The sequence below is a fragment of the Bubalus bubalis genome, chromosome 2 (assembly GCF_019923935.1).
Source record: "Bubalus bubalis isolate 160015118507 breed Murrah chromosome 2, NDDB_SH_1, whole genome shotgun sequence".
NCBI classification, from domain to species: domain Eukaryota; kingdom Metazoa; phylum Chordata; class Mammalia; order Artiodactyla; family Bovidae; genus Bubalus; species Bubalus bubalis.
In genome coordinates, this window is record NC_059158.1 from 77,286,437 (window position 1) to 77,314,063 (window position 27,627).

Consider the following 27,627-nt stretch of genomic DNA (forward strand, 5'->3'; position numbering starts at 1 on the left):
TATTCTTATAAACAACAGATTTTAATGGCTGCAAATATTCCAATTATCTGGAGGTACCATAATTTACTTTTAAAATCCCATAATGTTGGGCCATTAGGTTGTTTCCAGTATCCCAGAGGCGTCTATGTTGGTTTCTTGAGCCCTGTTCATTTAAGACCTTTCTGAGTTGTTTGAAGAGTGGCAGCTTATCCTCCACTGAAAGGAATGTACCCACATCCCACTCCCCAGGTAAGAACACCTCTGAGCCGTTGAACATGGGTGAGAATTTTGAAGTCTTCTGAGTGTCCAAATTCTTAATGAGAATGCAGAATTTCATTCAATTTAAAAAATACTTTTGTAAAAACAAAAAAATGCCTCTTGTAAAGGAAGTAGAACATACAAATGAGCAAATAGGAAAAAAAAAATCTAAGTCACACCACTCACCTTGATATTTTTCTTGCCACACACCATACACTATCTTATTACCTACTTGTTTTACTCAATATTCTTTCACAATGCATACGTATGTCATTACAATATACATTTTAAATATCTTACCATTTTATTTGTCAATTATACTTCAACAAAGCTGAAAAAAAAACAGGTACCAAGTGGTAACATATTTCTTCCCAGCCCCTCTCTATCCTCCTGGCTTGATCCCTACAATAATTTTTTGGTTTTTGGCCGCACTGCATAACCTGCAGGATCTTAGTCCTCAATTAGGGATGTAACCCAGGTCCTAGCAGTGAAAGCACCAAGTTCTAACCACCAGACTTCCAGGGAATTCCCTACAATCACTTTTTAACTCATTTGTGTTTACAAAATATAAAGCATTTTTCCTCCTCGTTAATTTTGCCACACCTACTGTGAACCAGTTGCTGTACTTTCAGAGAGGTCAAAGTGGGATCCCTACCATCAAGGAGTCTGCTCTCTATGTAGGGAAGCAAAACCCATATTCTTGGAAAAAAACACAAATAACATAAGGCTGTAAAAAATGACACAAGGAAGAGAACAAGATGGCAGAGGAGTAGGCAGACGTGGGGTACATCTCTCTCCATAGATACATCAGGAATACACCTTCAGACACAGAAGTGCATGCAGAACACCAGCTGAGAGCGGACAGGAGTCCCTGACTGGAAAAAAAGAATATATAGACTCACGCAAAACTCGGTAGGACAAAGGAACTAGGGGGAAAAACAGGAGCATTAGTAGGACTGCACCTGCCCTCCGTGGGTCCGAGTCCCACAGCGGGGCAATTGTCTGAGTCAGAGGAGAAACATTTAAGGCTGAGAGTGAAACAGCTAGTCTGTGGCAGCCTAAATGGAATGAGAATCAGACAGTCCTTGCCACAGCCTGGACAGGGACGTAGATCCTCCGGAAGGTGCAGTAGCTGGGAGCTGGAGTTTAGGGATTGTGGAGCAAGAGCTGCTGTTGACTACAGAGAGACAGATCGAGGAGATGGGAGGGAGGAGATTGTGGTGGGAAATGCTGGTGGAGGAAAGTCGGGCAGCCATGGAAGCAAGGTGACAGTACTGAGCCACGCATAGGTACTGGAGCCATCACCATAGCCTCTCTCTCCCCACATGCCAGTATCGGCAGCTGAAGGACAGGCTGGCCCATCAAACTCCTGATGCACTGAACCACAGAGTAAGATCCCACCCAGGGTGCGCCTTTAAGTGCCTGACGCACCAATCTACAAAGTAGGACCCCAACCGGGGCGGGGGAGGGGGGGGCCTTCTATGTGCCTGATGCGCAGAACAACAGAGAAGGACCCCAGGCAAGGGAGCCCTCTAAGTGCCTGAACCAGCAGAGCTATGGAGAAAGACTGGCCAAAGAGGCCTTCTGATCGCCAGCTACAAGAGCCTCAAAAAAAGACTCTGATAGGGCCATAACTCCTGTGGCTGAGGCAGTCCGTGTCCTTGCACACTTGGCACTGCCAGGGTACCCACAAGTCAAGCAGCTGCGCCACTTTCGTGCTCAACTCTCACTGGGGCAGAGCTGCCACAGACAAAAAAAAAGTCTTGCATCTATCCATGCAGGTTCACTTTGGTAGTGTCCATCTCTTTGTGACCCTGTAGACTGTGGCCTGCCTGGCTTCTCTTCAGGGAGCAGGGTTCTCTAGGCAAGAACACTGGAGCGTATTGGCCAATACTGGTTGGCATAACCTTCTAGAGCACTATATTTCCTGCTGCCCTAGCTGCCAACCCCGCTGAGTACCTGGTGCTGCCAGAACCCCTGCAACCCAAGCAGCTGCACCACCTCCACACCTGGCCCTCACAGGGGCAAACCCAAGTCCTCCAGCGCAGCTCCAGGAGCAAACCCCAGTGGACTGCCCACATGCAGAGGTGGAAATAAAACCGCAATTGAAACCCAGGGGTGGTGTGACTAAGGAAGAAGAACCAAAACCTTCCCACCAGCTGTACAAGCTGCAGATTAAACCCACATGCTCAACTAGGCAGACTCTGTTTATGGAATATATAAAAGGACATTGATAGCTCCCACAAAATAAAACACACTAGTTCTGATAGCTACGGACATTGGAGGCAAGAATACAGAGGAATAGGACCAGATTAGAATCTGAGCTGCCCCCACAACAGGTCTAGAGATCAGCACAGTGTTGGAGGGCGTCCTAGGGAGGTGAGGTGGACTGTGACTCCCAGCGAGGGAAACAACTCTGACAGCAGTGACTCAAGAAAAACATTTATTATTCTTATGTTTTGACTTATTCTCTAGATTCTTCTGGATGTTTTTCTTTTTTCTTTTCCCCTTTTCCCCCCTCTATAGTAGTTGTCAATTTTATTGGCACTATGAAATCTAATTAAGCTTTTGAGCTTTTTTTTCTCAGTCACATTTTTTATTGTTGTTATAAACCTCTGCTATATCTTGTGCTTTTGTAGTTCTGGGGAGTTTCCTTTATTTTTTTTTTTTCTTTTCTCTTTTTTAATTTTAATTTTTTAAACCTATTTTATTTTTCTACATTTATTCCTTTTTTTTTTGCCTTTTCTACTGTTCTTTTCCCCTTGTAGTTAATCTTTAATGTATATAAATCTTCTTCATCTACCTCTATTTAACTTTGCATATCTATTCTTTCTTTCCTTTCTTCTCAACATATTTGTTAGTTTTGTTTTCATTGTTTTATTCCCCACATGGCACCTTGCTTTAGTTTTGTTTTCCACTTTGTGCTTTAATTAGTTTTGTTCTTAACTGATAAATATAATTTTTGATTTCCTTGGTTCACTGGATCAATCTATTGTACTTTATTATTGTTGTACTGTTTTGACTTTCCTCATGGGTGTATATGTATATGTGTATATTCCATTATTTTAATTATTACTTGCCTGATTTTGTAACTGCCATTTGTCTGGAGTTCATCTTTGGTTTCTCATTTTGGGATATTTGTTTTAATATCACTTAATGCCATAAGAAACCACTTGTGGAATCTTCATTTCTGACCAGAGAGCAAGCCCTGAGCCTTTGGAGTGGGAGTACTGACTCCAAGACCCTAGACTACCAGAGAACTAACCCTAGGGAGTATCAGATAGTGAGAACTCACACAGAGGAAACCACTTGAATACAAGACCTGGCATCACCCAACCACCACTGGCATCCTGTGCAGGACACCTCAAGCAACAAACAAAACAAAAACACAAATCCAATCATCAGCAGACAGGATTACCACCTCACTCAGCCTTCCTCATCAGAGGAAAACAAACAAGCAAACAAACAAAAACTTAGCACAAATCTCACCCTATACAAAGCTTACACAAACCACTGGACCAACCTTCGGTTCAGTTCATTTCAGTCGCTCAGTTGTGTCCGACTCTTTGCGACCCCATGAATTGCAGCATGCCAGGCCTCCCTGTCCATCACCAACTCCTGGAGTTCACTCAGACTCACGTCCATCAAGTCAGTGATGCCATCCAGCCATCTCATCCTCTGTCGTCCCCTTCTCCTCCTGCCCCCAATCCCTCCCAGCACCAGAGTCTTTTCCAATGAGTCAACTCTTCGCATGAGGTGGCCAAAGTACTGGACTTTCAGCTTTAGCACCATTCCTTCCAAAGAAATCCCAAGGCTGATCTCCTTCAGAATGGACTGGTTGGATGTCCTTGCAGTCCAAGGGACTCTCAAGAGTCTTCTCCAACACCACAGTTCAACCAACCTTAGGAGGGCAGAAACCAAAAGGAAGAAAGAATTCAACTCTGAAGCCTGGGAAAAGGAGATCTCAAACACAGTAAGTTAAAAAAATAATGAAAAGGCAGAGAAATACTACACAAATGAAGGAACAAGCTAGAAACACAGAAGCCCAAATAAATGAAGAGGAAATAGGCAAACTCCCTGAAAGAGAATTCAGAATAATGATAGTAAAGTTGATCAAAAACCTTGAAAACAAAATGGAGAAAATGCAAGCATCAATTTAAAAAGACCTAGAAGAATTAAAGAATAAATGTACAGAGACAAACAACCAGTCACTGAAATTAAAAATATTCTAGAAGGAATCAATAACAGCATATCTGAAGCAGAACAAATCAGTGAGCTGGAAGATAAAATGGTGGAAATAACTTCTGAAGAGCAGAATAAAGTAAAAAGTAGGAAAAGAACTGAGGATAGTCTCAGAGACCTCTGGGACAATATCAAATACACCAACACTCAAATTATAGGGGTCCCAGAAGAAGAGAAGAAAAAAGTGTATGAGAAATTTTTTTAAAGAGATTATAGTTGAAAATTTCTCCAACATGGAAAAGGAAATAGTCATTCAAGTCCAAGAGGCACAAAAAGTCCCATACAGGATAAACTCAAGGAGAAACATGCCAAGACACATACTAATCAAACTAACAAAGACTAAACACAAAGAAAGAATATTAAAAGCAGCAAGGGAAAAGCAACAAGTAACATACAAGGAAAACCCCATACACTTAACAGCTGATCTTTCAGTGGAAACTTTGCAGTCCAGAAGGGAATGGCAGGATATATTTAAAATACTGAAAGGGAAAAATCTACAACCAAGCTTACTGTGAAATCTTCAAGGATTTCATTCAAAATTGATGGAGAAATAAAAAGCTTTTCAGACAAGCAAAAGTTAAGAGAATTCAGTACCACCAAACCAGCTTTACAACAAAGGTTAAAGGGACTTATATAGTCAAGAAATACAAGAGAAGAACAAAGATCTACAAAGTCTACCCCAAACAATTAAAAAAATGGCAATAGGAACATATATATCAATAATTACTTTAAACGTAAATGAATTAAATGCTCCAACCAAAAGTCACAGACTGACTGAATGGATAAAAAAACAAGACCCATATATATGCTGTCTACAAGAAACCCACTTCAGACCTAAAGACACATAAAGACTGAAAGTGAGAGGAAGGAAAAATATATTCCATGCAAATGGGAAGGAAAAGAAAGCTGGAGTAGCAATCCTCATATCAGACAAAACAGACTTTAAAATAAGATTACAAGAGATAAGGAAGGATACTACATAATGATCTAAGGATCAATCCAAGAGGAAGATACAACAATTGTAAATACCTATGCACCCAACATAGGAGCACCTCAATACATAAGACAAACACTAACAGACATAAAAGGAGAAATTGACAGTAACACAATAATAGTAGGAGACTTTAACACCCCACTCGCACCAATGGACAGATCATCAAAATAGAAAATTAATAAGGAAACGCAAGTCTTAAATGATACATTAGATAAGATGGATCTCATTGATATCTTCAGGACATTCCATCCAAATGCAGAAGAATACACCTTCTTCTCAAGTGCACATGGAACATTCTCCAGGATACACCACATCTTGGGTCACAAATCAAACCTCAGTAAATTTAAGAAAGTTGAAATCATATCAAGCATCTTCTCCAACCACAATGCTATGAGACTAGATATCAATTACAAGAAAAAAAAAACTGTAAGAAACACAAACATATGGAGATTAAGCAACACATTTCTACATAACCAATAGGTTACTGAAGAAATTCAAAAGGAAATCAAAAAATTTCTAGAAACAAATGACAAAGAAAACATGACAACTCAAAACCTATGGGATGCAGCAAAAGCAGTTCTAAGAGGGAAGTTTATAGCAATACAATCCTACCTCAAGAAACAAGAAAAAACATTGAATAGACAACCTAACTTTACACCTAAAACAACTGGAAAAAGAACAAAAGCTCCCAAAATTAGTAGAAGGAAAGAAATCATAAAGATCTGAGCAGAAATAAGTGAAAAAGAAATGAAAGAAACAATAGCACAGATTAATAAAACTAAAAGCTGGTTCTTTGAGAAGATAAACAAAACTGATAAACCCTTAGCCACACTCATCAAGAAAAAAAGAGAAGAATCAAATTAATAAAATTAGAAATGAAAAAGGAGAGATTACAACAGACAGTGTAGAAATACAAAGAATTATAAGAGACTATTATGAACAGCTATATGGCAATAAAATGGATAACCTGGAAGAAATGGACAGATACTTAGAAAAGTTCAATCTTCCAAGACTCAACCAGGAAGAAATAGAAATTATGAACAATCCAATTACAAGCACTGAAATTGAAGCTGTGATCAAAACTCTCTCAAAAAACAAAAGCCCAGGACCAGATGGCTTCACAGGAGAATTCTATCAAACATTTATAGAAGAGCTAATGCCTATCCTTCTAAAACTTTCAAAAAATTGCACAGGAAGGACACTTCCAAACTCATTCTACAAGGCCACCATCACCCTGATACCAAAACCAGACAAAGATAACACACACACACACAAACAAACTACAGGCCAATATCACTGATAAACATAGATGCAAAAATTCTCAACAAAATTTTAGCAAACAGAATTCAGCAACACATCAAAAAGCTCATACACCATGATCAAGTTGGGTTTATTCTAGGAATGCAAGGATTCTTCAATATACACCAATCAGTGTGATACACCATATTAACAAATTGAAAGATAAAAACCATACGATCATTGTAATAGATGCAGAAAAAGCCTTTGACAAAATTCAGCACCTATTTATGATTAAAACTCTTCAAAAAATGGGCATAAAAGGAACCTACCTCAACATGCTGCTGCTGCTGCTAAGTCACTTCAGTCGTGTCCGACTCTGTGCAACCCCATAGACAGCAGCCCACCAGGCTCCTCCATCCCTGGGATTCTCCAGGCAAGAATACTGGAGTGGGTTGCCATTTCCTTCTCAAACATAGTAAAGGCCATATATGATAAGCCTACAGCAAACATAATTCTCAATGGTGAAAAACTGAAAGCAGTCCCCCTAAGATCAGGGAACAGGGCAAGGGTGTCCACTTTCACCACTATTATTCAACATAGTTCTGGAAGTCCTAGCCTCAGCAATAAAAGAAGAAAAATAAATAAAAGGAATCCAGATGGGAAAAGAAGTAAAGCTCTCACTGTTTGGAGATGACAAGATACTGTACATAGAAAACACTAAAGATAGTACCAGAAAATTACTAGAGCTAATCAGTGAATTAGCAAAGTTGCAGGATACAAAATCAATACACAGAAATCACTTGCATTTCTATATGCTAACAATGAAAAACCAGAAACAGAAATTAAGGAATCAATCCAGTTCACCATTGCAACAAAAATAATTAAATATCTAGGAATAAACTTACCTAAGGAGACAAAAGAACTATACACAGAAAATCATAAGACACTGATGAAAGAAATCAAAGATGACATAAAGAGATGGAGAGATATTCCATGTTCCTGGGTAGGAAGAATCAATATTGTGAAAATGACTATACAGCAAATGCAATCTACAGATTCAATGTGATCCCTATCAAATTACCAATGGCATTTTTCACAGAACTAGAACAAAAAATTTCACAATTCATATGTAAACACAAAAGACCCCGAATAGCCAAAGCAGTCTCAAGAAAAAAGAATGGAGCTGGAGGAATCAACCTTCCTGACTTCAGATTATACTACAAAGCTACAGTCATTAAGACAGTATGGTACTGGCACAAAAACAAAAATGTACAGAAATGGAACAAGATAGAAAGCCCAAAAATAAACCCAGGAATCTATGGGTACCTTATTTTTGACAAAGGAGGCAAGAACATTCAACGGGCAAAGACAGTTCAGTTCAGTTCAGTCGCTCAGTCATGTCTGACTCTTTGCAACCCCATGGACTACAGCATGCCAAGCCTCCCTGTCCATCACTCCCGGAGTCTACCCAAACCTATGTCCATTGAGTCAGTGATGCCATCTAACCATCTCATCCTCTGTCATCCCCTTCTCCTCCTGTCTTCAGTCTTTCCCAGCATCAGAGTCTTTTCCAGTGAATTAGTTCTTTGCATCAGGTGGCTAAAGTATCGGAGTTTCAACTTCAGCATCAGTCCTTCCAATGAACACCCAGGACTGATCTCCTTTAGGATGGACTGGTTGCATCTCCTTGCAGTCCAAGGGACTCTCAAAAGTCTTCTCCAGCACCACAGTTCAAAAGCATCAATACTTGCCCTCAGCTTTCTTTATAGTCCAACTCTCACATCCATACATGACTACTGGAAAAGCCATAGCCTTGACTAGATGGATCTTTGTTGGCAAAGTAATGTCTCTGATTTTTAATATGCTGTCATAACTTTTTTCCAAGGAGCAAGTGTCTTTTAATTTCATGGCTGCAGTCACCATCTACAGTGATTTTGGAGCCCCCAAAAATAAAGCTGTCACTGTTTCCCCATCTATTTGCCATGAAGTGATGGGACTGGATGCCATGATCTTCGTTTTCTGAATGTTGAGCTTTAAGCCAACTTTTTCACTCTCCTCTTTCACTTTCATCAAGAGGCTCTTTAGTTCTTCTTTGCTTTCTGCCATAAGGGTGGTGTCATCTGCATATCTGAGGTTACTGATATTTCTCCCAGCAATCTTGATTCCAGCTTGTGTTTCCTCCAGCCCATCATTTCTCATGATATACTCTGTATACAAGTTAAGTAAGCAGGGTGACAATATACAGCCTTGATGTACTCCTTTCCCAATTTGGAACCAGTCCGTTGTTCCATGTCCAGTTCTAACTGTTGCTTTCTGACCTGCATACAAATTTCTCAAGAGGCAGGTCAGGTGGTCTGGTGTTCCCATCTCTTGAAGAATTTTCCACACTTTGTTGTGATCCACACAGGCTTTGGCATAGTCAACAAAGGAGAATTAGATGTTTTTCTGGAACTCTTGCTTTTTCGATGATCCAGTGGATGTTGGAAATTTGATCTCTTGTTCCTCTGCCTTTTCTAAATGTAGCTTGAACATCTGGAAGTTCATGCTTCACATCTTTGTTGAAGCCTGGCTTGGAGAATTTTGACTGTTACTTTACTAGCATGTGAGATGAGTGCAATTGTGCAATAGTTAGAACATTCTTTGGCATTGCCTTTCTTTGGGATTGGAATGAAAACTGACCTTTTCCAGTCCTGTGGCCACTGCTGAGTTTTCCAAATTTGCTGACATATTGAGTGAAGCACTTTCACAGCACCACCTTTTAGGATTTGAAATAGCTCAACTGGAATTCCATCATTTCTAACAGCTTTGTTCGTAATGATGCTCCTAAGGACCACTTGACTAAATGGTGCTGGGAAAACTGGACAGCTATGTGTAAAAGAATGAAATTAGAACACTTTCTAACACCATACACAAAGATAAACTCAAAATGGATTAAAAACCTAAATGTAAGACCAGAAACCATAAAAGTCTTAGAGGAAAACATAGGCTGTACACTTAGTGACATAAATCAAAGTAAGATCATCTATGACCCAGCTCCCAGAGTAATGGAAATAAAAACAAAAATAAACAAGCGGGACCTGATTAAACTTAAAAGCTTTTGCACAGCAAAGGAAACTATAGGCAAGGTGAAAGGACACCCCTCAGAGTGGGAGAAAATAATGGCAAATGAAACAACTGACAAAGGATTAATTTCCAAAATATACAAGCAGCTCATACAACTCAATGCCAGAAAAACAAACAACCCGATCAAAAAATAGGAAAACGATCTAAACAGACATTTCTCCAAAGAAGACATACAGATGGCTAACAAACACATGAAAAGATGCTTAACATTGCTCATTATTAGAGAAATACAATTCAAAACCACAATGAGATATCACCTCACACTGGTCAGAATGACGATCATCAAAGTCTACAAACAATAAATGCTGGAGAGGGTGTGGAGAAAAGGGAACATTCTTGCACTGTTGGTGGGAATGTAAATTGATACAGCCACTATGGAAGATGATATGGTGATTCCTTAAAAAACTAGGAATAAAACCACCATACAACCAAGCAATCCCACTCCTAGGCATATACCCTGAGGAAACCAAAATTGATAAAAACACATGTATCCCATTGTTCATTGCAGCACTATTTACAACAGCTAGAACATGGAAGCAACCTAGATGCCCATCGACAGATGAATGGATAAAGAAGTTGTGGTACATGTACACCATGTAATATTACTCAGCCATAAAAAGGAACACATTTGAGTCAATCCTGATGAGGTGAATGAACCTAGAACCTATTATACGGAATGAAGTGAGTCAGAAAGAGAAAGATAAATATCATATTCTAACGTACATATACAGAATCTAGAAAAATGGTACTAAAGAATTTATTTACACAACAGCAGTGGAGAAACAGACATAGAGAATAGACTATGGACATGGGGAGAGGGGAGGAGAGAGTGAGATGTATGAAAAGAGTAACATGGAAACTTACATTACCATATGTAAAATAGATAGCCAACTGGAATTTGCTGTATGACTCAGGAAACTCAAACAGGGGCTCTGTATCAACCTAGAGAGGTGGGATGGGGAGGAAGATGGGAAGGACAAGGAGGGGATATATGTATACCTAAAGCTGATTCATGTTGAGGTTTGACAGAAAACAACAAAATTCTGTAAAGCAGCTATCCTTCAATAAAAGAATAAAAAGAAAAAAAAAAGTGACCCAAAGTGGTCTTTCCAATAATGGCATGTGTGAGAATAAGGAAATATCCAGACCATTGTACTAACCCAAATCCTCTATACCATCTTTAGCCCAGCCTATTGAGTCAACTTTTTTTCTCTGTCTCTCCTCCTCTATTTGGTTCAGACAGGGCATAGAGTTAGCTATGCCCATGTAGGATCTCCTTCCTCAAATGTCTGCTACTAACTTTTAAGCAGATACTTCTACCTCACCATCAAGTTGTAGCAGAAACTAAGCCCAAGTTTATTTTAAATGACTATATTTGAAATCAGTAAAAACAAGTGGTAAAAAGAACAAGTGAAGCATAATCATCTTGCTTAGTGATCAGGTTAACACTAAAGGAATGAAGCAAAAATGGTTTATTTTGTAAGCTTTCTGAGGAAAAAAGCAGTTTTAGTTAAAATTTCTGCAGGTCTCCTTATTTTATAGCTGCAGGTTATTCCCATAGCATTGCTCTGAACTCACTCTTATTATAAGTGCAAACTGGAATCAAGATTGCCGGGAGAAATATCAATAACCTCAGATATGCAGATGACACCACCCTTTTGGCAGAAAGTGAAGAGGAACTCAAAAGCCTCTTCATGAAAGTGAAAGTGGAGAGTGAAAAAGTTGGCTTAAAGCTCAACATTCAGAAAACAAAGATCATGGCATCCGGTCCCACCACTTCATGGGAAATAGATGGGGAAACAGTGTCAGACTTTATTTTTTTGGGCTCCAAAATCACTGCAGATGGTGACTGCAGCCATGAAATTAAAAGACGCTTACTCCTTGGAAGGAAAGTTATGACCAACCTAGATAGCACATTCAAAAGCAGAGACATTACTTTGCCAACAAAGATTCGTCTAGTCAAGGCTATGGTTTTTCCTGTGGTCATGTATGCATGTGAGAGTTGGACTGTGAAGAAGGCTGAGCGCCGAAGAATTGATGCTTTTGAACTGTGGTGTTGGAGAAGACTCTTGAGAGTCCCTTGGACTGCAAGGAGATCCAAGCAATCCATTCTGAAGGAGATCAGCCCTGGGATTTCGTTGGAAGGAATGATGCTAAAGCTGAAACTCGAGTACTTGGGCCACCTCATGCGAAGAGTTGACTCATTGGAAAAGACTCTGATGCTGGGAGGGATTGGGGGCAGGAGGAGAAGGGGACGACAGAGGATGAGATGGCTGGATGGCATCACTGACTCGATGAACATGAGTCTGAGTGAACTCCAGGAGTTGGTGATGGACAGGGAGGCCTGGCGTGCTGCAATTCATGGGGTCACAAAGAGTCGGACACGACTGAGCGACTGATCTGATCTGATAACCCCACAATATATTTTTTTTAAAAAAATCAGTTGCATTTTATTTTTTATCAAAGTATAGTTGATTTACAATATTATGTGTACAACATAGTGATTTGATATTTTTATAGGTTATACTCCATTTAAAGTTATTGTAAAACAATCACTGTATTTCCCTGTGCTGTACAATGTATACTTGTTGCTTATGTATTTTTAGCATAGTAGTTTGTATCTCTTAATCCCCACATTCAATTATTTTTTAAAGAGATGTTTAAAAATAGAAACCAAAAAAAAAAAAAGAAAAGGTCTTTTACATCTACCCTCACAGTTACCATTTCTGGTGTTCCTCTTTCCTTTGTATAATCCAGGTTTCCATCTGCTGTTATTTTCCTTGTGCCTGAAGGATTTTTTTAAACATTTCTCATAGTGAAGATTTCTTGGTGAAAAGCTTTTCAATGTTTCTGCACCTGAAGACGTTTTTATTTGGCCTTTAACTCTGAAAGATGCTTTTGCATGGTATAAAATTCTAGGATGAGAGAGTTTTTGGTTTTGTGTCAGAACATTAAAGACGTTGCTTCACTGGCATCTGACTTGCCTTTTTTCTGACAAGAGTTTGCTGGTTTACTGTCATTCTTATTTTTGTTTACTCTGTATCTTTTTTTTTTTTTTCAGACTTCTAAGGTTTTTTTTCTTTTCACTGATTTTGAACAATTTGATTAAGATGATGTGTTTTGGTATACTTCTCTTCTAGTTTCTTGTGTTTGGTTGGGTTTCTTGAGCTTCTTGGATCTGTCGGTTTAGAATTTTCATCAAGATTGGAAATTTTTAAGCCATTATTCTACAAAAAATTTCTATGGTCCTCCCCTCACTTTCTTCTCTGTAACAGACTGAATTGTGTCTCCCTCCTCCCACAAAATTCATATGTTGAAGCTCTAACCCTCTAAATGACTGTATTTTGAGATAGGGTCTTTAGGATGGTTGTTGTTGTTCAGTCGCTCAGTCATGTCTGACTCTTTGCAACCCTGTGGGCTGCATCACACCAGGCTTCCCTGTCCTTTACCATCTTCTGGAGCTTGCTCAAACTCATGTCTATCGAGTTGGTGATGCCACCAACCATCTCATCCTCTGTCATCCCCCTGCCCTTCTGTCTTCAATCTTTCCCAGCATCAGGGTCTTTTCTAATGAGTCAGCTTTTCACATAAGATGGGCAAAGTATTGAACTTCACCTTCAGGGTCAGTCTTTACAATGAATATTCAGGACTAATATCCTTTAGGATTGACCAGTTGGATCTCCTTGCAGTCCAAGGGACTCTCAAGAGTCTTCTCCAACACCACAGTTCAAAAGCATCAATTCTTCAGCTTTCAACTTTCTTTATGGTCCAACTCCCACATCCATACATGACTACTGGAAAAACCATAGCTTTGACTAGATGGACCTTTATCAGCAAAGTAATGTCTCTGCTTTTTAATATGCTGTCTAGGTTTCTCATAGCTTTTCTTCCAAGGAGTAAGCATCTTTTAATTTCATGGCTGAAGTCACTGTCTGCAGTGATTCTGGAGCTCAAGAAAATAAAGTCTGTCACTTTTTCTGTTGTTTCCCTATCTGTTTGCCATAAAGTGATGGAACCAGATGCCATGATCTTCATTTTTTAAATGTTGAGTTTTAAGCCAGGTTTTTCATTCTCCTCTTTCACCTTCATCAAGAGGCTCTTTAGTTCCTCTTCACTTTCTGCCATAAGGGTGGTGTCATCTGCATATCTACTGCTGCTGCTGCTAAGTCAGTTCAGTCGTGTCCGACTCTGTGCAACCCCATAGACAGCAGCCCATTAGGCTCCTCTGTCCCTGGGATTCTCTAAGCAAGAACACTGGAGTGGGTTGCCATTTCCTTCTCCAATATCTGAGGTTATTGATATTTCTCCTGGCAATCTTGATTTTAGCTTGAGCTTCATCCAGCCCAGCATTTCACATGATGTACTCTGCATATAAGTTAAATAGGCAGGGTGACAATATACAGCCCTGACACTCCTTTCCCAGTTTGAACCAGTCCATTGTTCCATGTCCAGTTCTAACTATTGCTTCTTGACTTGCGTGCAGGTTTCTCAGGAGGCAGGTAAGATGGTCTGGTATTCCCAGCTCTTGAAGAATTTTCCAGTTTGTTGTGATCCACACAGTCAAAGGCTTTGGTGTAGTCAGTGAAGTAGAAGTAGATATTTTCCTGAGATTGTCTTGCTTTTTCTATGATCCAACAGATGTTGGTGATTTGATGGTAATTTTGGCATGGTAATTAAGGTTAAATGAGGTTATATGAGTGGGGGTCTAATCCAACCTCATGGTGTCCTTATATAAAGAACAAGAGACACCAGAGATCAGTTTCTTTTCACCCACGTGCACAGAGGAAAGACCAAGTGAGGATACAGTGAAAAGGAAGCTGTGTACAAGCCACAAAGAGAGATCTCATGAGAAACCAGCCCCAAGAGCACTTTGATCTTGGATGTCTTACCTCCAGAACTGTGAGAAAATTAATTTCTGTGGTTTAAGCCACCAAAGCTGTGGTATTTTGTTAGGACAGTTTTAGAAGAACAATATAGTCGTGCAGAAACTTCCCTTATTACCCACCGCATTCACCCCCTACTCCACATCCAGTTTCCCTATTATAAACATCTTACTTTAGTATGGTATATTTATTACAACTAATGAACCAATATCGATATGTTACTATTAGCTATAGTTTATCATTTATTCAGATTTCTTTAGTTTTTCCCTAGTATCATTTTTCTGTTTCATGATCCCATCCAGTACACTAAATTACATTTAGTTGTCATGTCTCCCTCTCCTTGGCCATGACAGTCTCTCAGATTTTCCTTGTTTTTGCTGATCTTGATAGTTTTCAGAAGTATTGATTAGGTATATTGTAGAAGGCCCTCTATGGATTTTATCTGACTTTTTTTTTTCATGATTAGACTATGGTTATCGGTTTGGCCATACCAAAACAATACCTCTCTGAGCATCCCATCTTAATTATTTCCATATCCTATAACCTGATTTTTAAAAATAGATAAAAGATTTGAATGGACATCTTACCAAAGAAGAATACAGAAAATAAGTGCGTGAACAAATGTTCAATACCTTTAGTCATTCAGTTCAGTTCAGTCGCTCAGTCGAATCCAACTCTTTGCGCCCCCATAAACTGCAGCACGCCAGGCCTCCCTGTCCATAGGGAAGTGCAAATTAAAATAGCAATGAAATACCACTACATCAGCACAAAAATGGCTAAAATAAAAAGGACCAACAATAACAAATGTTGATAAGGATATGGAGCAACCACAGGGTTTGTACACTGCTGGTGGGAAGCCAAAATGATACATTTACTCTGGAAAACTGGCCATCCTATAAAATTAAGCAAACACTTACCATCAGACCCAGCAATCCACTCCTAGATATTCATGCAAGAGAAATGAATATATATTTCACTGAAAGATTGGTACTTGAATATTCCTAACAACTTTATGAATAATCAAAAACTGGAGACATCCAATTTCTTTTTTCTTTTTTTTTTTTTCTGGTTGTGCTGGGTCTTCCTTGCTGCATGCAGGCTTTCTCTAGTTGTGGCACTCAGGCTTAGTTGCCCCAAGCCATGCAGGGTCTTAGTTCCCTGACTAGGGATTGAGCCCACATCCCCTGCATTGGAAGACAGATTCTTAATCACTGGACCACAAGGGAAGTCCCTGGAAATACACAGATGTTCATCAGCTTGTGAATGGGTAGACTGTGTGCTATATCCAAATGATGGGATACTGCTCAGCAATAAAAACCAACATACTACTGAATCACACAACAACATGAATGAGTCCCAAAATCATTATGCTAAGCAGAAGAAGGCAGACCATACACTGTGTGATTCCATTTATGTAATAGTCTAGAAAAGTAAAAAGGAGAGTTACTGAAAGGCAATGATGAGTGATTGCCAAAGATAGGGAAAAAATCACAAAGGAGCAAAGGTAAACTTTTGGGTTGATGGAAATTCTCTATGCCATAATTGCGAGGGCAGTTAAACAATTATATGCACTTAAAAGAATTCATTGATCATATACTTAGATTTTGTGACATTTATTGATATCAACTATACCTCAATAATATCATTTTTTAAAAACTTTAAAATTAAGTCATTTTTTGATTGCCCCAATATTTTTCTCCTAGTGGGTACTTGATATTAGAGCCATAGTAACTGCTACTGGAAATTAATAGTAAATAGCATCAATTCATAAACGTTTAACATGGGGCATTTTGAATGACCTAAGGTGCCAACTTCACTTTTTTCAGGATAAATTAAAAATAAGAAAGAGGGGGCGGTTGACATAATGAATTTTGCTTCGACAGAAGGCTGCTTTGGTGTTTTATTTGATCTGAAATGGAAAGGTGACAAATATGGGGATCAGTTTAGTTCCGATGTATCAAATCTCCTTTATTATTCTAGAGCAAATATTAGTGGGTTGAATGAATCTCAAGCTAGACATTTCTCAGGTCTATTTTTAAACTCAAACTGGCTCTTTCCCAGAAAGAAGAGAAACAAAAATTTACTGGCAGTAAAGCCTTTACCTTTTTTCATTGAATTTTCTGAGGAGATTTTTATAAAAAAGAAAAAAAAAAGCCTCTGAAAAATCAGAACAGATGGAACATTATGAGAGCATTGCAGAACAGAATACTTTTCTGAGTACTTAGAAGAAAATAAAGTGCTCAAAGAGACCTTGTCTTTTTAAAACATCAGTTGACTAGAGACAAAGTATCAGATGTAGTAAATATTTGCCTTTCTTTGAACGCACTGAAAACAATAAAAGCCCAATCACATTAAACTGTTCTCAAGGTTGGTCTGTAAGGCACCAGTCCAAAGGATTTCCATCTGAAAAGTTTGTAGAATCCTTCTTAGCAATAAGATAGTTGAGTGGTGTGGTAAAGCTTGAGAGAGTTGATTAAAATATTGCTCATTAACATTCATGCTTTCTTTGGCCTAACCAGAAAACTAGCCTTTAGATATCAGAAAACTTAAATTTTAAACAGTGCAAACTCCACATGGGGAAAGGGGTAGCTGAGAAAATCCTAGATATGGCAGCCATGTTTTGTATTCACTAAGGTTTCATAGTCTTTGACTAAGGTTTCTACAATCTCATCTTGTAGACAGATGAATAGGTATTAGAGTAAGTTGCATAGTTCTTTGCAGCAGAAAAAGGATATGAGGTGGCCTATACATGGTTGAGGGAGAGTGTGGAGGACTCCAAGTGTTAACTGTGATTTCCAGTTTACCAAGACTCATTCATCACACAGACTTGCTACCAAACCATTGGGGATGAGACAGTGTAATGGAACACGACACAGCAGCCAGTGAAACAGACCAAAAAACTGTCAGTCCCGGGGAAAAGTAATGGAGGGAAGCATCACACATACAGCAGTGACTCTCTGCCAAACAGATAAAGTTGGTTTTTGTTATTTTTTAAAATGTCTCACTTGACAAATCCTTCCTGAGTTTCAAAGGGAAGAGACAAATAAGCTACCATTTTGTTATCAATAAAGGTAGCAGGTATCAAAGGGTTAAATAACATCATAAAAACAAAATTGAGAGGGAATACGGCAAGCTATCATAAGAAAAAAAGAAAGAAAAATAAGTGCAGTAAAAACAATAAAAGCAAAATCTTCCTCAAAGGGAAGCTGGTGGTACATTTTCTTGGCTGAAGATCTAGTGTGAATAAAAGGGAAAAAAATAACATCTTGAAAAGGCCAAATGAAATGGTAAACCAACCTTCAGTACTAATGAGATTATCAAGAGGCCTTTAGATGGGTGATAAGGAGTGCTGGTCTTTTGACACCTGAGGCTGTTGACAAAGCTTAAAGAAATTGGCAAAAGTCTCAAAAATGCTTTCAAAATCACTTCATTGTGATTCTTTTTAGTTCAGGAAAATCAAATATATGCCTATAGCTCTTAGGTGAGTGGGGAGTGAAAAAGATAAATGTAGTGTTGTAACAAATCCAAAATGTTTAGACACCATTGTGTCTGTGTCTTTGAATGTTTGGAATTGCACAATGTTTGCAGAGATGATCTAAAAGTGGATGGTTAGACTGGGCTGCAGATAGCTGCCTGTATGAAAATGGGGATCCTAAGAAACCCAACACAAACTTCTCTGCACATCAGAAACAAGTGTGGTTTAATGAGGCCACCTCCTCTAAGACATACAATTGGTATATAGCTTTGATCATTTGAGAAGCATGACTTCTCTAGGGACAGAGTGTGATCAAGAAGCCAGGTCTGTTTCGGGAACTGGATCTAGATGCTGGAATCTCAAGAAGTCTGGAAATTGGACTTTGGCTGTCATGGGAGAAGACTTCTTAAGAATTTCTTTTTCTTCCTGGCTAAAGAGGCACTGAGGATGAAATAGCTTTTTTTCTGCTGCCACTGGATGCACATATCTATCTATTTATTTACCTACTGAAAGCTTAAGGTGAATAATGTCAGATTCGTGATCTCTGAAGAAGATTTAGCTTTGGAATCAGGAACCAGGCTTGATCACTCAAGAGTTTTTGTGTCAGTTCAGTTCAGTTCAGTCGCTTAGTCATGTCTGACTCTCTGCGACCCCATGGACTGCAGCATGCCAGCCTTCCCTGTCAATCACCAACTCCCGGAGCTTACTCAAACTCATGCCCATAGAGTCAGTAATGCCATCCAACCATCTCATCCTCTGTCGTCCCCTTCTTTGCCTGCCTTCAATCTTTCTCAGCATCAGGGTCTTTTCAAATGAGTCATTTCTTCTCATCAGGTGGCCAAAGTATTGGAGTTTCAGCTTCAGCATCAGTCCTTCCAATGAATATTCAGGACTGATTTTCCTTTAGGATGGACTGGTTTGATCTCCTTGCAGTCCAAGGGACTCTCAAGAGTCTTCTCCAACACCACAGTTCAAAAGCATCAATTATTTCGCTCTCAGCTTTCTTTATAGTCCAACTCTCACATCCATACATGACTACTGGAAAAACCTTAGCTTTGGCTAGATGGACCTTTGTTGGCAAAGTAATGTCTCTGCTTTTTAATGTGCTGCCTAGGTTGGTCATAACTTTTCTACCAAGGAGCAAGCATCTTTTAATTTCATGGCTGCAGTCACCATAAGCAGTGATTTTGGAGCCCAAGAAAGTAAAGTCTATCACTAATTCCATTGTTTCCCCATCTATTTGCCATGATCTTTGTTTTCTGAAGTTGAGTTTTAAGCCAACTTTTTCACTCTCCTCTTTCAATTTCATCAAGAGGCTCTTTAGTTCCTCTTTGCTTTCTGCCATAAGGGTGGTGTCATCTGCATATCTGAGGTTATTGGTATTTCTCCCAGCAATCTTGATTCCAGCTTCTGTTTCTTCCAGGCCAGCATTTCTCATGATGTACTCTGCATATAAGATAAATAAACAGATGACAATATACAACTTTGATGTACTCCTTTCCCAATTTGGAACCTATCTGTTGTTTCATGTCCAGTTCTAACTGTTGCTTCTTGACCTGAGTACAGGTTTCTCAGGAGGCAGGTCAGGTAGTCTGGTATTCCCATCTCTTGAAGAATTTTCCACAGTTCATTGTGATCCGCACAGTCAAAGGCTTTGGCATAGTCAATAAAGCAGAAGTAGATGTTTTTCTGAAACTCTCTTGCTTTTTTGATGATCCAACAGATGTTGGCAATTTGATCTCTGGTTCATCTGCCTTTTCTAAATCTAGCTTGAACATCTGGAAGTTCATGGTTCACATTCTGTGGAAACCTGGCCTGCAGAATTTGAGCATTACTTCGCTAGCGTGTGAGATGAGTGCAACTGTGCGGTAGTTTGAGCATTCTTTGGCATTGTCTTTCTTTGAGATTGGAATGAAAACTGACCTTTTCCAATCCTGTGGCCCCTGCTGAGTTTTCCAAATTTCCTGGCATGCCGAGTGCAGCACTTTCACAGCATCATCTTTTAGGGTTTGAAATAGCTCAAATGGAATTCCGTCACCTCCACTAGCTTTGTTTGTAGTGATGCTTCCTAAGGCCCACTTGACTTCGCATCCCAGGATGTCTGGCTCTAGATGAGTGATCACACCATCGTGGTTATCTGGGTCATGAAGATCTTTTTTGTACAGTTCTTCTGTGTATTCTTGCCACCGCTTCTTATTATCTTCTGCTTCTGTTAGGGTCATACTATTTCTTTCCTTTATTGTGCCCATCTTTGCATGAAGTGTTTCCTTGGCATCTCTAATTTTCTTGAAGAGATCTCTAGTCTTTCCTATTCTATTCTTTTCCTCTATTTCTTTGCATTGATCACTGAGGAAGGCTTTCTTATCTCTTCTTGTTATTCTTTGGAACTCTGCATTCAAATGGCTCTATCTTTCTTTTTCTCCTTTGCCTTTTGAATCTTTTCTTTTTTCAGCTATTTGTAAGGCCTCCTCAGACAAGCATTTTGCCTTTTTGCATTTCCTTTTCTTGGGGATGGTCTTGATCCCTGCCTCTGTACAATGTCACAAACCTCTGTCCATAGTTCTACAGACACTCTGTCTATTAGATCTAATCCCTTGAATCTATTTGTCACTTCCACTGTATAATCATTAAGGATTTGATTTACATCATACTTGAATAGTCTAGTGGTTTTCCCTACTTACTTCAATTTATCTGAATTTGGCAATAATGAGTTCATGATCTGAGCCACAGTCAGCTCCTGGTCTTGTTTTTGCTGACTGTATAGAGATTCTCCATCTTTGGCTGCAAAGAATATAATCAGTCTGATTTCAGCATTGACCATCTGGTGATATCCATGTATAGTCTTCTCTTGTGTTGTTGGAAGCAGGTGTTTGCTATGACCAGTGCATTCTCTTGGCAAAACTCTATTAGCCTTTGACCTTCTTCGTTTTGTACTCCAAGGCCAAATTTGCCTGTTACTCCAGGTATCTCTTGACTTCCTACTTTTGCATTCCAGTCCCCTATAATGAAAAGGACATCTTTTTGGGGTGTTCATTCTAGAAGGTCTTGTAGGTCTTCATAGAACCATTCAACTTCAGCTTCTTCAGCATTAGTGGTCGGGGCATAGACTTGATTACTGTGATATTGAATGGTTTTCCTTGGAAATGAACAGAGATCATTCTGTCATTTTTGAGATTGCATCCAAGTACTGCATTTTGGACTCTTGTTGACTATGAGGGTTACACCATTTCTTCTAAGGGATTCTCGCCCATGTAGTAGATATAATGGTCATCTGAGTTAGATTCACCCATTCAAGTCGATTTTAGTTCCCAGATTCCTAAAATATTGATGTTCACTCTTGCCATCTCCTGTTTGACCACTTCCAATTTGCCTTGATTCATGGACCTAACATTCCAGGTTCCTATGCAATATTATTCTTTACAGCATCAGACTTTACTTCCATCACCTGTCACATCCACAACTTGGTGTTGTTTTTGCTTTGGCTCCGTCTCTTCATTCTTTCTGGAGTCATTTCTCCACTGATCTCCAGTAGCATATTGGGCACCTACCAACCTAGGGAGTTCATCTTTCAGTGTCCTATCTTTTTGCCTTTTCATACTGTTCATGGGGTTCTCAAAGCAGGAATACTGAAGTGGTTTGCCATTCCCTTCTCCAGTGGACCACGTTTGGTCAGAACTCTCCACCATGACCTGTCTGTCTTGGGTGGCCCTACATGGCATAGCTCATAGTTTCATTGAGTTAGACAAGGCTGTGGTCCATATGATCAGATCAGTTAGATTTCCGTGATTGTGCTTCTCATTCTGTCTGCCCCCTGATGGAAGAGGATAAGAGGCTTATGGAAGCTTCCTGATGGGAGAGACTGACTGAGGAGGAAACTGGGTCTTGTTCTAATGGGCGGGGCCATGCCCAGTAAATCTTTAATGCAATTTTCTGTTGATGCTCGGGGCTGTGTTCCCTCCCTGTTGTTTGACCTGAGGCCAAACTATGGTGGAGGTAATGAAGATAATGGTGACCTCCTTCAAAAGGTTCAAAAGGTCCCATGCACACACTGCTGCACGCAGTGCCCCCAACCCTGGAGCAGGCCACTCTGACCAACTGGCTTCAGCTGGAGACTCCTGGACACTCATGGGCAAGTCTGGGTCAGTCTCTTTGGGGTCACTGTTCCTTTCTCCTGGGTCCTGGTGCACACAAGCTTTTGTTTGTACCCTCCAAGAGTCTGTTTCCCCAGTCCTTTGTAAGTTCTGGTGGCTCTATGGTGGGGTTAATACAGTAGACCTGGGTATGGCATAAGCCCTCTTGGAGGAGGTCGCCATTAACCCCACCATAGAGCCACCAGAACTTACACAGGACTGGAGAAACAGACTTTTGGAGAGCTTTTGTGTAGCAGAGTTTTATTAAAGTGAAAAAGGGACAGAGAAAGCTTCTGACATAGACATCAGAAGGGGGACGGACAGTGCCCCCCTCACTAGTCTAAACAAGGGCATTATATACTTTTTTAATTGGTTATGTGAACTGTGAACTTCCAGATGTTCAAGCTAGATTTAGAAAAGGCAGGGGAACAAGAGACAAAATTGCCAACATCCACTGGATCATCGAAAAATCAAGAAAATTCCAGAAAAATATCTATTTCTGCTTTATTGACTATGCCAAAGCCTTTGACTGTGTGGATCACAATAAACTGTGGAAAATTCTTTAAGAGATGGGAATACCAGACCACCTGACCTGCCTCCTGAGAAACCTGTATGCGGGTCAGGAAGCAACAGTTAGAACTGGATATGGAACAACAAACTTATTCCAAATAGGAAAAGGAGTATGTCAAGGCTGCATATTGTCACCATGTTTATTTAACTTCTATGCAGAGTACATCATGAGAAACACTGGGCTGGATGAAGCACAAGCTGGAATGAAGATTTCTGGGAGAAATATCAATAACCTCAGATATGCAGATGATACCACCTGTGTGGCAGAAAGCAAAGAGGAACTAAAGAGCCTCTTGATGAAAGTGAAAGAGGAGAGTGAAAAAGTTGGCTTAAAGCTCAACATTCAGAAAACTAAGATCATGGCATCTGGTCCCATCACTTCATGGGAGATAGATGGGGAGACAGTGGAAACAGTGTCAGACTTTATTTTGGGGGGCTCCAAAATCACTGCAAATGGTGATTGCAGCCATGAAATTAAAAGACGCTTACTCCTTGAAAGGAAAGTTATGACCAGCCTAGACAGCATATTAAAAAGCAGAGACATTACTTTGCCAACAAAGGTCCATCTAGTCAAAGCTATGGTTTTTCCAGTAGTCATGTATGGATGTGAGAGTTGGACCATAAAGAAAGCTGAGCGCTGAAGAATTGATGCTTTTGAACTGTGGTGTTGGAGAAGACTCTTGAGAGGCCCTTGGACACCAAGAAGATCAAACCAGTCAATCCTAAAGGAAATCAGTCCTGAATATTCATTGGAAGGACTGATGCTGAAGCTGAAACTCAAATACTTTGGCCACCTTATGTGAAGAACTGACTCATTGAAAAAGACCCTGATGGTGGGTAAGATTGAAGGCAGGAGGAGAAGGGGATGACAGAGATGAGATGGTTGGATGGCATCACTGACTCAGTGGACATAAGTTTGAGCAAGCTCCAGAGTTGGTGATGGACAGGGAAGCCTGGCATCTGCAGTCCGTGGGGTTAGCAGAGTTGGACATGACTGAGCAACTGAACTGAACTGAACTGATAGGATTAGCAAATACACATTACTATGTGTAAAATAAACAACAAAGACCTGCTGTATAAACAGAGAACTATATTCAGTATCTTGTAATAACCTAAAATGGAAAAGAAACTGAAATATATATATGGGTCACTTTACTGTATACCTGAAACTAACACAACATTGTAAATCAACTGTACATTAATTAAAAAAAATTGAGGTGGTTTGTTGCATAGCTATAATAACTGGGGCACTGGGAGAGGGGAGAAATTAAGAGATACCAAAGAAAATTGAGGGCATTCCAGTGAAACAATCAAGTAGTGATATCAAGTAGTTAGTTGGATGTATGAATGTAAGGAGACAATTGGGCTGGAGAGATGCCCTTGAGCAACAGCATGTGGATCCTATTTAACTTCATGGGATCAGGTGAGTTCACCTAGGGTAGAGAAGAGCAGCTAGTTCAAGTCTTTACTCTGAGCAAGTCCAATATTCAGAGGTAGGGAAGAGAAGGAAGAGCCAGAAAGGTGAGACAGACAGGCAAAGAAGCTGAGAGAATGGTTTGTCACAAAAGCTGAGAGAGAAAATTATTCCCAGAACAAAGGCAGTGGTCGACTTTGTAGAAAGCTATCCAGAGTCAAAAAAGATAAGAGAAAAATTGTTGTTAGATTCAGCAGCAGAGAGATCACTTGTGACATTTAAAAAGAGCAGTTTCAGCGGGAGTAGATGGGGCAGAAATATAATGGGGATTTTCATCTCTGAGAGAATGAAAAACAGTGTATTATTTCAGAGAAAGTTGGGTCAGCCATGCCATATGCAGCAAGCTTATGTACTACCAAAACAGCCCAATTTACCTGCTTCGAAGAACAGACAGGCAGGCAAAGAGTTACGTCTCTCGGTCGTGTCTTACTCTTTACAATTCTATGGACTGTAGCCCGCCAGGCTCCTCTGTCCATGGAATTCTCCAGACAAGAATACTAGTGTAGCTAGCCATTCCCTTCTCCGGGGGATCCTCCTGACCCAGGGATAGAACCCAGTTCTCCCACGTTGCAGGGAGATTCTTTACTGTCTGAGCTACCAGGTTTTTAAGAAACAGGATAATGTATTTAGTAAATAGCATAAATATTTGGCATCAAAACTGGGTTGAAAGAGCTATGGGCAAATTAAACTCACTGAATTTCAGTTCTTCATCTATAAAATAAGGATGAGAATACTTCTTCATAGGGTTATTATAAGCACAAAATGAGACAATATTTTAGTACAGTGCTAGGCCTATAGAAGTCTATTCAATGCTCATTCATTGAAAACACATGTCTTGAGTTCCTACTGTGTGCCAGGCCCTTTGCAGGTGCCTATGATCCAAGGATGGGAAGGCTCAGTCTGTGATCTCCAGAAAGTTACACGCTAGTGAGGAGATAAGGACTTCTCAGGTGGGCTAGTATAAAGAACCCACCTGCCAATGAAGGAGACAGGATTCAATTCCTGGGTCGGGAAGATCCCCTGGAGGAGGAAATGGCAACCCACTCCAGTATTCTTGCCTGGAGAATCCCATGGACAGAGGAACCTGGCAGCCTAGGGTCCATAGGGTCACAGAGTAGGACTTGACTGAAGCAACTTAGCACACACTCACAGTGAGGAGATAAGCAAACAATTGCATTAGTGTAAGATTACTGTGTCAGTAAGTAACAAAGGCGTGCTTAAGAAAACCTGAAGTGTGTCTAAGGGAGTGAAAGAAAGCTTTGTAGGAGGGCTAGCATTTCATCTGTGACTTGAAGGCACAGGGCAGATTTGCTGGACAAACTGGGGAGAGTATTCCAAGCAGAGAACATCATGTGGAAAGGCTCAGGAATGGGGCTGAACTAGGATGTTCTGGAATTGTAAGTGGCTGAGTGTTCGTGAGGACTTCCCTGGTAGCTTAACTAGTAAAGAATCCACCTGCAGTGCAGGAGACCCCAGTTCAATTGAGTGTTCCTGGAGTATAAACTGTACGGAACAGGCAGAGGTAGTTGAAGGAAGGTTCTACTACGAGCTCAGGCCAGTGAGAAGGAATAGGAGGATGAAGAGACTCATTTGTCATGTGCAGAAGTTGAGACTTTGTCTTGAAGGGTTAAGGAGCCATAGAAGTGCTGGGCATAGGCAGTGACAAAAGCATTCTTAAGCATAGAAGATGTACTGAGAGTTTCCTTAGCTTTGTAAAATGCTCTGGCCTTTACTCTTAAAAAATGGTACCTCTGACCCATGCTCAACAGGACAAGTGCTACCATTTGTTCTTCTAACTGTGATACTGGACTATTCTCATTCTCTTGTAGGGAGGAACTCATGGGTCAATTGAACAGATTAGGGAACCCAGAAGAAGCTATCCTTGGGGGAAGTCTGAATTAGCTTCTGTTCTTTCTCTGGAGGATGAAGTCAATGTCATGTGAAGATCAAAGACCATGTAATGAAAAACAAAAAAAAGTAGGGAAAAGTATTAAAGAAATATAATAAATTTACTAGTAATATGATGATGATATTTGTGATTTTGTAGTATTTGTGGTATTTATAGCTTTATCTGTTTGTGATTTGATGCTTTCTTTCTCATTCTAAATTCATTTATATACCTTCTTTTATATCAAACATTTGACCTTCTTTTCCTTAAAGAAGGTTTTAAAAACCGAATAGAAGTTTAGAACGCCACAAAACCTGGATAAACCATCAAGTACTCCATTACCCTTATTGGTTCCTCTAAACCTGCTTGCAACTTTGAAAGTAATTATTTTATTCAGCTTGCCTCGATTTCCCAGTTTAAGCATGCCATCTGTTTCTAGGACCAAGACTGATACAATAGTGTTCATGTTAGTCATAATCTTTATCCATCATTTATACATTATAATCTTTTGTATATATGAAGAAATTTACAATCTAAAAAAGAATACATGAGATATCTATATTTATATACTTATCAATCCATCTGTTCTCTCTGTATGTATCTGAATATATATAATATACACATAAATGTCAATACCATGTATAGATTAAGTAATTGTTAACAACACTCTCTGGAGGAGAACAAGGGGCAGAGATTAGATGAGGAATTACTATTCCCCTTTTTTATTGTTGAATGTTTTTCATGTTTTATATATTTATTTTTCAAATTACATTTTGGTTTCATTTTTTTCAAACTAATTCACTAGGTACTTTTTGGTGGGGGGGCAGAGCATAGAGTTGGGTTTCATTCAAGGTTAGTCAGTATGATTTATTTTAATGTCCACACAAAATTTTCCTATACTGAGAAGATTTCTGGGACTAGTGACCAGTCCCTAAAGAACAGAGTAGCCTAACATTGCCCATCAAGTAATGGGGATAAAAGTAACACTTTTCATTTTATTCAGATCTTAGCTCTGTTAGAAAATATTCTCTGAGGTCCTATGAGGAGAAACTACATTATCAGAGGATAATTTTTACTTTTATGCTCTTTTGAAGCTCTCCCTAGAGTTCTATAGTAATTTTCAGGCATAACATGAAATGCTCACACTATTTTTCACACACCTCCCAAGCTATATGGCTGATCTTCAGTTTCATACTCTCATGAAGCAGGAACGAATATCCTGGGAACCTGGATATTCAAAATACATTCCAGCCCCATCCAGCTGATTGAGGCCAAAGCCCCATTCCTTGGCAGGGAAACTTACCACGAGTAGGGAAGTGTTGATCTTAAAACTAAAGTAACCAGTTATTTTACCACAAAATGGAATAGCAGA

General features: G+C 39.7%; 1 protein-coding gene across 5 annotated transcripts in view; it reads left to right on the forward strand.

Moving 5' to 3' along the window:
• METTL8 (methyltransferase 8, methylcytidine) overlaps positions 1-26,399 on the forward strand; it is a 154,936-nt gene extending 128,537 nt beyond the window's left edge. For 2 of the 5 annotated variants that reach the window (XM_044933891.2, XM_044933902.2), the window contains one exon: positions 26,197-26,399. In XM_044933891.2, coding sequence (XP_044789826.2) covers positions 26,197-26,269 — 73 coding nt within the window. In that variant the 3' untranslated portion in view covers positions 26,270-26,399. Of the gene's footprint in view, positions 1-97; positions 1,697-26,196 lie in introns of those variants that run through there. The other 3 variants (XM_044933896.2, XM_044933880.2, XM_044933882.2) reach the window with 3 other exon arrangements.
• Positions 26,400-27,627: the final 1,228 nt, after the last annotated feature.